The 13,450-nt window shown below is 43.8% G+C and overlaps 1 protein-coding gene across 2 annotated transcripts in view; it reads right to left on the bottom strand.

The window, feature by feature from the left end:
• The window catches only part of STS (steroid sulfatase), a 1,924,780-nt gene that overhangs the window by 1,260,675 nt on the left and 650,655 nt on the right, over positions 1–13,450 (bottom strand). For both annotated transcript variants that reach the window (XM_078657974.1, XM_078657973.1), the window contains one exon: positions 6,503–6,639. In XM_078657974.1, coding sequence (XP_078514100.1) covers positions 6,503–6,639 — 137 coding nt within the window. The remainder of the gene's footprint in view (positions 1–6,502; positions 6,640–13,450) is intronic.

Genomic DNA, 13,450 nt, shown 5'->3' with positions numbered 1-13,450 from the left:
GAATTTATTCTATCTCATCTCAACTCTGCTTGAGTCTCCACAAATGCTATAACACAACATATCTGGTAAAATGTTATTTGTATTGTGTGCTATTACCCGAACAGTTCTTTCATCCAAGTCTTTAAAGGATCAATCCTATGTTATGGAGTTTCAGAGAACATTGCACCACTGACTTTTATCTACATTTTTAGCTCCTGTTATCAAATTATTTGAATTTGTTTGAGGAAATCTTATCACCTTCATTTTTAAGGACTGACATAAAATGGAGACATATGAAATTAACAAAATACCTACATACTCTGCAGATATTGTAAGCATACTCCTGCAGATTAAGATGTTGTGAAGATGTTCTTTTTAGAGCCATGGAGATCTGGTTATATTGCTTTCTCAAAACTTCTGAAATGTTTAGAGAGTAATAGCTTTCATACTATATTACTCTCATGCTCCCTGTCTCTTTTCGTTTCATTCCCAGAATCATATGTTACTAAACTTGCTTAAACTATAATTGGTTTGTAGTAGTCACAGACATTACCACATGGGCCGGACTGGCTGTAGTGGGCACCAGGCGTTTTCCTGGTCGGCCGGAAGGGTGGGGCCGGTTTTGTACCGATGGGTCCAGTTTTGCAGCAGGGCTACAATATCTGCTCCATATAACAAAAGCAGCAGCAGCGTTTCCCACCAGCACCTCCCCGCGACTACCCCTCCCCCACCACCCAGGGGCCGGTCCAACATAGTAGCCAGGGCTAGTTTGCTTTCTCAGTCAAGCCCTGATTAGCACAAATTTTAGTTTCCAGTACGTGAAACAGATTCTGTTGAAGACAGTTTGCAATGTTAATTTAACCCTAACATTTTTTGTGGCAGAGGCCAAATCAGGCAACATGAGATACTGTCAGGATCAGCAGCCACCGCTCCCTATGTGCACAAGTAAGTGCTGCTAGAGAATGAAATCGGCCTGCATTTGAACCTTAAATTAATTTTTATGGTCAGCCATAAATTAAAATCCTTAGAGTCTAGCGAAGACATATTTGGAGGAAGCACTAAGCAGACTTCATTTGCATGCCATCTGGGATGCCCCAACCACATTATCAAAGAGGTCTCATTCTTGGATGATTATCGGTAGATGTATGATACTAAAGCTGCATTTTATCTTGGTGAAACCTATGTACTTTATTTGAAGTTAGCGGTTGGCGGTGGTCAAACTGCTATCAAAATTAGCCCCATAGAAACAAAATCTACTCCTTCGACCTTTCTGATGCTATTATGCTAGATGCCACACAGCTTGAAACCACATCTTACACAAAGCACTGCTCATGTTCGCCAAAAAACATGGAAACAGAATCTGCTCTTTATGACTTTCCTGATATTATGATGCCAGATATGATCCAGCTATAAAACACATCGCCCACAATTCACCTTTCAAGCCTAATGGAACACTTTGAACCAAAACGTTCTCACTTCAACTTTTTGGGGGCCGAATATGCTGACAAAATCTGCAGCTCCCAATAAGCACAATTCTGAGCTATTAACTGCTTGACCCTATCCTCTCTAACATCACCAATCTAAGAACGGTCGACCATATTCCCCTTCCCTGGACGGACCACTTCTTGGTCTCCCTAGTATGGGATATCATTATTCCGCCCCCTCCATCTTCCAAAACCAGAACGTATAGCAGACGCTGGCAGAAATTGGACCCAGACATGTGGGCTGCCAAACTCAGGGAAAACGCCCCGCCCCCCCCCCCCACGACGCCCTAGCAGGGGACAAAGAACTCAGTACCTGGATTTCCCAATCGCTCGACGCTATTCTGCCAAAAACCCACTCTCTGAAACACATCAAGAGAGTTAATCCCTCACCCTGGTACACCCCGGAACTCAACCTTCTTCGCAAGATTTGCAAAAGGAACGAACGTATCTGGAGGAAGGAAAAAACCACGGAACAAAAAGAGTCATTTCGTATCTCGGTCAAAACTTACAAAAAAGAGCTCCGTAACACCAAAACTAGCTTCTACGAGAACAAAATTAAAAACGCTGCCTGCTCGGCCCATGAAACCTATACAGTTCTCAAAGAACTCCTCCACGCCCCTGACCCCCCTCTCAAACCCCTAGACCCCAAAGAAGCTGAAACTAAATGTAACAACTTAGCCACCTTCTTTGACGAGAAGATTCAAAAAATTCTTCTCACCATACCTCCCCCCGATCAGGCCGACACAGAGCAGGATCTCACTCTCACTCCCACCTCCACCCATCCCCCCCCGTCACCAGCTCACCCCCAACCCTCCCTGGATGCCTTCGGACCCGTAACAACGGAAGAAGTAGGAGCTACGCTTGCCTCAATTAAAAGTGGCTCCCCCCTCGACCCCGCACCCCTCCGTTTCCTAAAAAAAAGTGTTGAGCACCATCATCCCTCCCCTCACGGCCCTGATCAACTCCTCTTTCGCGGAGGGCATAGTCCCCCCCCAGCTGGAAAGCGGCTGCTGTCAAAGGTCTACTAAAAAAACCCTCCTTAGACCCACAGGACCTCACCAACTACAGGCCCATATCCCTTCTTCCTGGAAACAGCAAGATCGCAGAGAAGCTGGTAAACAAACAACTATCGTTTTACCTAGAAAGCAACAACCTCTTAGCGGTCTCCCAGACAGGGTTCCGTCCAGGCCAGGGCACGGACATCGCCCTCCTGGCAGCAGTAGAGAAGGCCAGAAGCATTCTGGACACAGGAGGATCAGTGGCAGTGATCCTCCTGGATCTCAGTGCGGCCTTCGACACTGTAGACCACCCAACCCTAATCCATCGTCTGGGAGAGATCGGACTAAAGGGTATGGCCCTGAAATGGTTAGAGTCCTTCTTATCAGGACGCTCATTTCAGGTACGGGAAAATGACAGCTGCTCATCCATCTTCCCCCTCCGGTGTGGAGTGCCACAGGGCTCATCCCTGAGCCCCACGTTGTTCAACGTGTATATGGCCCCACTGGAGAAGAGGGTCAGTTCGTTCGGCGTGTCAATCATCAACTACGCCGACGACACTCAGCTGGTCTTAACCCTCTCACATCCCCACCACGCCCCATCGGATCTCCACGGCTGCCTCTCTGAAGTCCACCGATGGATGAACCTCTCCTCACTTAAGCTGAATGGGTCCAAGACTGAGATCCTCTTGATGGGCCACAAGGGGATTTCTTTACCATCTCACCTTTGGCCCAGTTGCCTAGGTGACCCTCCCACTCCCAAGGAAGAGGTCAAGAGCCTGGGTGTGTGGATTGAAAGGGACATGAGCTTTAAAACTCAGGCTAAAAGAACGGCAGGGACATGTTTTGGGCTACTCAGAGCCTGTAGGAAGATCTTCCCCTTACTCCCTGAGACCGCAAGGAGGCTCCTCATTCAGGGTCTAATCCTGGCAAGATTAGATTACTGTAACGCCATCTACCTGGGAGCCCCTGAAGCCACCCTGAACTCACTGCAAAAAGTTCAAAATGCCGCCGCCCGCCTACTCACGGGCACACCAGGAAGATCCTCCGCCAGGCCGGCTCTTAGATCTCTCCACTGGCTCCCAGTCAGAGAAAGGGTCGTTTTCAAGGCCCTGTGCCTGGCCCATAAAACTCTCAACAATAACGCCCCCCCCCCTTCTCAAAGAACTCCTAGTCCCATACAAAGCGGAGAGAGACCTCCGGTCCGGTGCAGAAAATTTTATTGCAGTCCCGAGAGTCAGAAAAGCCAAGACCGGTGGCCGTCGCTTCTCGGTTCACACAGCAAAACAGTGGAACCATCTGCCACGAAAACTCAGGTCAGAACCAAACTACCTCCAATTCAGAAAAACCCTAAAGACCCTCCTTTTCCCGCAGACATAACCTCATCAGACGGCTGAACCCCCTTGGAGAACAGGTCAGCGCTGGGATGCTCCTTGAGTTACTACGCGCTTTACAAAACCATTAAATAAATAAATAATAAATAATAAATTAAGTACTAGGTCAGAAGACACACTCCCCAGCCTTCCTGAAGTTGTGGCTGTGGGGTACAGCAAATTAGCTGCATGAGAACTATCTAAATGCAAAAACAAAATGTATGCAAATTCATTCATGAACAAATGTTTCACTGCATTTTCAAACAATAAAGAAATATTGTTACACAATTTTTCAGATCTGGAAACATCGGACCTGATACTTCTACCCGGAAAATCTGGCTGGTAAAGTCACTTTAGGCATGAGCTGAAAGTGTCCCTTTTACATGCTGTCAATTTTCTAAGGAACGGAGGATCAAGTTAGAGGGTAAGGAATGGTGGAGTGTGCTAGGCCACATCTCCTTCGTTCCGAAACCCATTCTACCACCATCTTTCCACCCAACAGCAGCCCTCCCGCCTCACATGTGCCACTTGCTTAGAACTGGAGGTGAGTGAGATCATTGATCCCCACCCAACTGGGAATTCTATGTGGAATTTCAGCCAAAAATAGGGTTGGTCTAACACAGTGTTTCCCAATTCCATTCGGATTCACTCAGACTAGGGGCCGTATTATTTATGAAGAGCATTTTTTTGGTTAGCAGTGGGCTCACCCAGTGCTAACCAGGAAAATGTGGTGCAAAATGATAAATGCATTGCCCTCAGGGCAGCGCATTTATGTGAAAAATGGGGCAGCTGCTTTCAAGCCACTCTGTGTTTTCATAGGGCAGGCGGCAACCCACCTGCACTTTTAAGCAGATTACAGATCCCCTTGCAGGTGGGTGCAGTGAGGGATCGCCCTTTTGGGGAAGCGCTGGTGCTGTATGTGGGCCAGCGCTATCGGTATTACGGAGACACACAAGTGTCTACAGCCCCTTCTGTAATACCACTGTGCCGCAGGGGGCACCAAAGCAGGCACAAATGCCTGTTGCGCCCCAAGGCACTTCTATAATTCGGGCCCTGGTGTATTTAGGTGCAGAAATACTGGCCCAAATCATAAATTCCAGTGACGTTGTATCTAACGACCTAAATGCACCCCACTTCTAATCAGGGCCTTAGTGTTTAAAAGGCAATGATGTCTCAAATGAAGTCCAGTGCTTCTTCCCAGCCTGATTTTTAATGGCGCTTTCTATTTTCTTTTACCACCAGTTTTTACATTCTTTGGCTGTTGGCACCCATTTCCCTCTTTCCTGTCCTAGAGAAATTTAATAATGAATTTACTTTTTTTACCTTGGTGAAATTGCAGGGCTGCAGGGTTTACTTCTGCAAACTTTGCTTGCAGCCATGAGAATTGTGATGATATACGTTGGACTCTCAATTCCCTGGGCAGATAACCTGTTACCGGCTTTCATGTTTTTAAAGCTTATTAAATTGATAAACTTTAGCAATCTGTGCATTTTCTCTACCTTCCTTTTGTAGTATACAATTTTTCCCTGGAGTTCAGTTTAATTTTAATATGTAGGTATGCTTACTTAGTTTCCTATCGCAGTTCTACTATGGTGTTCAGCTTGGTTTCTGTCTGGTGTTAATAGCTGTTTAATGTTTTTGTTTTGCTTCCCCCTCACTAGTTAGATTTGGTTGTATATTGTTGAGGGGTATTATTGTTTCTTAATTTTCTATTTCTGTGTTATGCCCAAGTGTGGGACACGGATATATCTGAGTTGCCTCTTCACTGTCTTCAGTAACTGTGCTGAACTCTAAATGCATTGTTACTTGATCTGAATTTTTTATTATTTTGTATAGCCTTGCTTATGTGCTAAACACAGAGGTTAGACTATGCAAACTTTCGCCCTCATTACAAGTGGACCAGTAATCTTTCTGTAACATTGCTCCCCACTGTGCAACTTGAGGGCCCTCTTTGAAATTAGAAATTTCCAGGGCCATCAGTAATTCCGGGTCCAGTTCTACTGGTAATTTCTAATTTTCACCTTAAATTCCATGCTGTGAGTTAGTCTACTTTAAGCAGTCAAATATCTATATGAAATAAAACAGATCTGCAGTGTTCCCAAGGATCTGAAAATTCTGATGGGGACGGAAACTGATTTTACACATGAACTCTCCAAATAGTCATGTTATTGCGCAAGTTTAATTTTAACTAGCTTCTCAAAATTAACGCCTTGCATGCTGACTTTCGTTAAATAGAATTGTTAATTATAACTACACGTGAAAGTATTCCATGGCACAACCCATGTATACAGATGCTCAGAATAGGATATGCTATTTATTACCATTGTTGAAGATGGGCAGGAGCATCATGACTCACCAAAGACCACCTCTCCTGCATCATGTCCCATCCCCACTCTAAACAATAGTAATAAATAGCCAAGTACGCTCTACACATCTGAACATGTGCTATCTATTTATATATACATTATTGACTTAAGCAACTGGGAACATGCTGAGTAGGGTCACTCTACAAGCTACTCAGGAACTTTTAATGATACATGCAAAAGTGCAAAAGTGATAATATGAGATAAAACATTTGCATTTTACTGTACATAAAAAAAGTCAGTTTACTGTTGTAGTAAAAACAAATATTTTAGAACTCAAATAAATGCCATGATGTTATTTGTCCTACCGACACTCCAGTCCACTTCTTCCACTGCATCACCATAGAGCCCGTGCTTACTTTTCCCTCGAAAGCTCTTAGAGACATGAAGAGCAGTGTGGACTTGCACATGAGACAGAAACAGAAGAAAGGGATTGTCGATGTTTCTGAAAAAGTTAAACAGTTATCATTATCAACATTAGCCAAGTTACACAACGGTTTGGTCAGTCTTTCAAAAATTCATTTTGGTGTTCATCACAGCTTGAAAACAAAAAAGGGCGCAAGGGGCTGTATTATGCGTAGGGTGCTCCTTCCCTACTTATGTCACAGTGCACCTTTCTAAAGGTGTACCAGGTGCAAAAAGCCAAAGCGAGCCCTATTACAATGAATGCGCTGCTCCCAGGTCAGCTACAAACTTGGGCGGCCATTGGATCAGCCGCTTCAGTGAAATACAGAGCGGCTTTGATGTTTCACAGTGCAGGCGGCAATGTGCCTGCACTTTGAAGAGGGGAGAGAGCCCCCTCAGGCGGGTGCAGTGAGTGACTGCACCGACCTACAGGGGGATGGAGCCACTGTCCCCTCCTGATGGCCTGCTTGCATCTGCGCCGTACAAAAGGGGGTGGTGATGGACGGAGCATCTGAACCAATCAAACACTCACACCCAGTCAACAGATCTGGGTTTAATCCATCACCGTTCTTTAGCCCACTCTGCCACCCCAGTTCAGACATGGCCATATGCAAATCAGTCTGACCCTGTGCCTCATGGGAACAGTCCAGCCCGAAACTGCCAAGCCACCCCTTCCCTGGACCGGAAACAAGCTTCCTAGGACCGGTTTCTGGCATTACAGCCGTCTTCAGCCAGGCTTGCTTGAATCCAGTGGTAAAGTGAGCAAGGGACTCGCGTCTGAGCATACCCTGCCAACTTATGGCGAACAAAGCGGTACAAAAGGAGGTGGTGATGGACGGAGCATCTGAACCAATCAAACACTCACACCCAGTCAACAGATCTGGGTTTAATCCATCAACGTTCTTTAGCCCACTCTGCCACCCCAGTTCAGACATGGCCATATGCAAATCAGTCTGATCTATAATACGGTGCAAACGCAGAGGCAAAGTGATGCCTCATCTGCATTGCCTGTCATTGTTACGCTGGTGCTACATGAGTGACAGTGCAAAGAATATTACAGAGGGCGGTACAAGAGTCTGGGGCACACAAGAGTCTGTGGACCCTTCTGTAATAACACTGTGCCCCTAGGGACGCACAAATCAGGTGCACACACCCGTTGCGCCCCAAGGGACAATGAATGTACATACAGTTCCAGGTACTATTTCATTTACTAGTATGCTCTGGACATTGTAAGCATCTCTTCGACCCTTGGGTGAAATCACCAAACATTTTGGTGTAGCTGTTCTTTAGTTCTGATTTTGACTAGGTAGTAAATGCTCTATTTTCTATCGCAGTCCCCCCTGCGTTTTCGTAAAAATTTCCAATGATTCTGACCTGATACCCGTTTGGCAAAACAGAATCTGAATATACATTGATATCTAATAATACCTAATCAATAGTAGACTTTTTAGGTGATGCTTGACAGCACAGCTGAGTGCCAGTGTTACCAAGTCTTTACATTGTAGATAGATTTGACTTGGGCTCTACCCAGGGGAGTATTTCGATCTCACCTCAGGCTGTTTGGTGGAAACATTACCCTCCTATGACGTTCTTACACTGGAATGCATGAGGAACTATGTTACATCTCAAAAGTACACAATCGTAATACACTGTATACAGAAAATTATTTTTTGTTGTGCTTTTTTCCATGCTTTTTTTTTTAACTTCAGGTGGGATTTAAAAAAAAATGTTTTATTACAGATACAGTGCGTATTTTCTGTCTTCCCAATTGTTTGCCCCCTATTTGGGCTGTATAACAACGAGAGCACTAGGTGCACAAGGCTAAGATAAGTTGCTGCTACCGTTTTGGGCTGATTGGTGTCTTAAGTAGTTGAAGAGTCTGAGCAGCTCTATTTTACGACCTTGCAAAGTGGTAACTAGTTGCTTGTAACAGGAACTTGCAAGGCATGTGCTGCTTGTCACTGAAAATATAACAACCTTTAATGGCACATAAAAAACTAAACTTAATAAAATAACATACATAAAGCAACATAAAAACAATTAAAAAGTAACGTGGTATGTCACGGCAAAACAGTCAAAACAGAACGCAACACCACAACCGCAGTACAACATAACAAAATTACATTGCAATAATACAGCACATAAACAAAACAGTGCATAAAACAACAGAGCACATTACCACCTCTAGTATATTGTTTTCATAATACAGTTGTAAAAAGTGTTTAGAGCAAGCACTGACTTAATTTATCACCAGCGACCAGAAATAGAGCCAGCCAAAAATGTTTAGTGATCCTGTTTTTAATCTTTCCCATTGACATTTCATATATGTTTATTCCCTGTTGCTTTCTGTTCTGTCTGAATGTTACCATTGTTTCCTTCATCCGCCTCTTACACACTGTCCCTAATCCTTTGTTCTTCATGTAAACAAAAGCCTTTTCAAAGCCAATTGGCCTGGCTTTTATGACCCAACATAGCAAATACAAGCTTGCAGAAATGCTGTGTGTTAGTGCATTAAAGCCAGACCTCTTGGTTTTACCAATATTTGTTAAAAAGCGAAATTTGTGCTATCACCTTCTGCCAGGTTTGTACTATTTTTAAAAGTGAAAAGAGTGGAAATATTATTTCTGCATTCTGTTTGTTGCCACTTTGTTTCGTGAACTATGCACACATAAGTGACAGCAAATACCTGACACGCTACATGTCTGATACATTTCTATACACATTCATATGGTTGAAAAATTGCCTCGTAGCAGATCTGATTTTTCTGAAAATTTTAATTATGTGTAACTTTTGATAATGTGTTATCATTCTGGAATTAGTTGGGCGATATCTTACTTCTAGACAGCATTGTTTACAAATGCCTATACATAGATAACCTAAAATCAGTTAACTTTTAGACACAAAGTCATGCCTGGTATGAGGAGAAATGGAGTAATCTATTTGTGAATAAACATTGGCAGGCCATGCTTGGCCATGCCTAACACTGGCATGCATGGCCTAAAATGGCAACAAACATGTAATTAATTACCCTATTGTCTGTCCTCATCTCAGTCAATTATTAATTGAGTCAGGCCCTACCCCAGAACAGGTCACGCTATACATGCTAGATGCAGATGGAAACTCATTCTTTTTTTTTCTATTAAATTTACAATGTTCAAGTACCTCTGCCTCCTCCCACAACTTCCTACTGTATCTTTGTTCTGGATGTACACTCTAGAGTAAAGGTAAGTGCTTACTCTTTTAGAGGTTGTCTTAAGTGAGTGGCTGTTTGGTGTGCTGTGCTCCGGTTTATACTCTTCTAGCCCAGGTACTGTGTCTAGGGTGGGAAGTATGCTTCGGCAACTGGAGTGTGCCGCGTTATCACCCAACATCAAGGGCTCTCTGCTTCTACGGAGTGCTCACTTTGGCATGCAAGTAGGAGAAGGCAAGCGCCATGGTTTCTTAAGTTCTCGCGAGAAAAAAAACTGTTATTAAGATACTATATATAAACAGGAACCGCGGCTTTAGCACGGGCATGGGTGACATAATGGAGGCCAAAAATGTTCCAGAAAAATGCCACCATGTATCCGCTAATGGACGACAGCAGCAGGATGAGGACATTATCTCTATTAGCAGGTGTGATTTACACACCATGATCTATGATGCGGTGAGTGCAGCTTTGGCAGAACCACAGAGGCAAAAGAATGATGATGATTATGAGGGGTGCACACAGGAGAAGTATGTGCAAAGATCCTAGTCACATGAAACTTCAAGGCATCTCAGCGAAGTGTTGGTTTTCCTCAGAATGAGGTGCTGCAAGATGACTTTTTTGGCCAGTATAATGCCCCGGCATGTGATGATTTGCCTTTCCATGGTGTCTTGAATAACATGGTCCTGAAGGAAAGGAAGTATATTGATAAATCCAGTTTTCCACATTTTATGTCAAAGCGGTATCTGTTGAATGATTTTAAGAAAAGCTTATCACAGTTGCCAAAAGTAAATTTGATCCTCGTCAGTATGGAGTCATCTTCTACCTTAGCTTCTGAAGAGTCAACCTTGCTGGATCTGGTTGGTAGGAAGGTGGAAGCATCATTGAAAAGAACGTACAAAGGTCTAATTTTTAGTTGAAGCCTGCGAAGTATGCAGCATATGTGACCCAGACCCTTTTGAAAGATGTTCAATTGTTTGACCCTGCAGGAGTGGAATGATTCTACAGGGATTGTAGGGAACAAAGAGTGTTTATCCCATTTCCTCTCTCATGTTGTGTTTGACATGGCAGGATCATAATAAGCATTGCTATGCATAGCAATAGCAGGAAGTAAGGAACCTGTGGCTCAAGCTCTGGAAATTTGGCCCTTCACCAAGAGCTATTTTATATGCTGTCATTTCTGGGAGATAAACTGACATTAGAAATTGGTGAAAGTAAAATAAATGTTACAGCCTTTCTTGTGAAGAAATATTTTTTTGTGAGTAGATAATGCAGGGAGTCCAAAAGGGAATACGCCCCTCTCGAGACTGGGCTTGGGGATGAGGGAGTCCTATAGTAGGAGAAATCCCAACCACAAATCCCTCTCCCTCGTCAGTGAACTCCACAATACTGACTACCAGTGTACTATAAATGGAGTGAGAATAAGACTTTTTCTTCAATGGAAAAAACAAGTGTTCAAATCGGTTCTATCTATTGCAGAAAATTGGTATGCAATAGAATTCGTCAGCCTCCAGAATCTTGGATTATGAGTACTCCATTACCAAAGTCCAAACACGAAAGGGATACCATGTTGTAAGAGGTAAATGTGCTACTGGACAAAAGGGCATTAATTACAGCCCTGGAATAAGAGTGGAATCAAGGTTTATTCAATCTTTAAGGCAGGGAAGATGAGGAAAACAGTACATTAAACCTTGGAATCACTGGGATTTTTGGTAAATCTGAAACTGTTACAGCTTCAACCAACACAATAGACCAAGTTTCACCAGAGCCACCTGAGTGTTTCAGCTCAGCTCTGGTAACTGCATAGGGTATAATGTTATCTACAGTAGAAGTTGTACTGTGGGATCAACACCATCTAAAACCTAATGTCATTAATTTGTTGGATCACTGGTCGTAGAAGTCTCAGAATTTCGAGCAAATGGTTCTTGTTTCAGCAGAGATAATTCAGGACACCAAAGGTGGTTGGGTCAGGAAAATCTATATAAAGGTATGACCACGCAAATCCCACTTACCCTGGTCATATCAATGGACACGAGTCTGTGGGAGTGTACGCAAATCTGGGGATGAGAACAGTTGGTCACACTCGAATACATTGCAAACTTCCATGGAGTTGACAGCAATCCGGAACACTGTTCAGATCTTTACCCACTTCAAAATGGGCGAACCAGTTCACATCAGAATAGACAATTAAGCAGCAAGGAGTTACAAACATTTGAGGAGGGACTCTGAGAACTGTGGTTATTAGTTGTGCAGGCCGTGAGTCTTGCATAAGGAATAGGTCCACAATTGTCCCCTTACTGGGAACCAAGCACCCCATTATAGCACTTGTCTCTTTCGGGGTAGTGAAGCTGAGCAGTCCAAGTCCTACCCAGGGGAAGTTGTATCACTATTCACTGGCATGTAATAACAACACTCAATAACTCATTATCCTGTCAGATAATGTATTACATATAAACTACTAAATACTGCACATTAAGTTGGAAACACCTATTGTGACATTCTGAAATCACATTTAACTCCTATGGGGTCTTGCCCCCCAAAATTACAATACCCTCCCTCCCACCTGTACAAAATAGAACGTCACAATATAACGGGGCATCATGTTTAAATAAGGTTTTATCAGAGGGTCACAACATATATGTGGGAAGCCCATTGGCTTTGTCAACACGTCATAGGAACACTAGCCACCTGTAAAATCAGTAACCATGTTTAAATGCAATCAATATTGATAATACAAGTATTCCGATCCAATGTTTACCATAAAACATAGTCAGAGATATAATTTAAATAAAACAGTGAAAACAAGATATAACGTTTCTGTGTCTTTCTTTTACAAGCTTAGGCCACTTAAAATGCTGCGATAAGACCACCAACTGGAGGTCCCTGCACTCCGGAGCTGTAGAGCAAAAGTTTCAGCCAAAGGAGTGCTTTCAAAATGTGACACAAATTCTCCTTGGGCCATGCTTCCTAGAACCTGGGATACATAGGTTGAATTTATAAAAGTTGCCCAAGAGGGGAGGCTGCTGCCTTCCTTATACGTTTGTGGTGGCCCTGCCCCTCCTTTGGGCACCATAGGACAGAGAAATAATCAAATAAAAAGCCTTTGCAGGGCACTAGGAGACAGTCCAGCTGGGAGTCTGAATATTATATCAGAGGCCCATGTTGCTTGATTTCAGTGGGCAGGCTCACCTTATGTTGCTGTTTTTAATCGTTTCTTCATAAATTATTTATGCCCTAGTTGTACCCAGGGCCCCCAGAGACATGGACAGTCATAGGGGCAGCCTAGGGAGCCCACAACTGCAATGCCCAGTCCGCTCCCCGGGCATCTTTTAAATCTGGTGAAGGAGTAAACATCAGTTTCTCCTGCTCCTGCTGGGCAAGAGAAGCCTTCTTTTCTGGCTCCCGCTCCTGGTGAGAGCAAGCTTCGTTTTCCTGGGCCACGGGTATGGGATCCTGGCACTCTGTTTTTTTTCTTTGGGGGCACAGGGATAGCACCAGCCCAAGAAGGGTGTCTACTAGCCCAGTAGGAGTCTGAGGAGGGCGTCCGACACATGCCCCTCCCTCAACAAAAGTAATCAATTAATTCCATGCCGGCCCCCGGGACCTGGTCCTCCCCAAAGGAATTTAGAAAATTGCAGTAGAGCGCCTCATGCTTGTTTTCTTG

This window comes from Lissotriton helveticus, chromosome 8, assembly GCF_964261635.1.
Source record: "Lissotriton helveticus chromosome 8, aLisHel1.1, whole genome shotgun sequence".
NCBI classification, from domain to species: Eukaryota; Metazoa; Chordata; class Amphibia; order Caudata; family Salamandridae; genus Lissotriton; species Lissotriton helveticus.
This window is presented reverse-complemented; position numbering and strand designations above follow the sequence as displayed.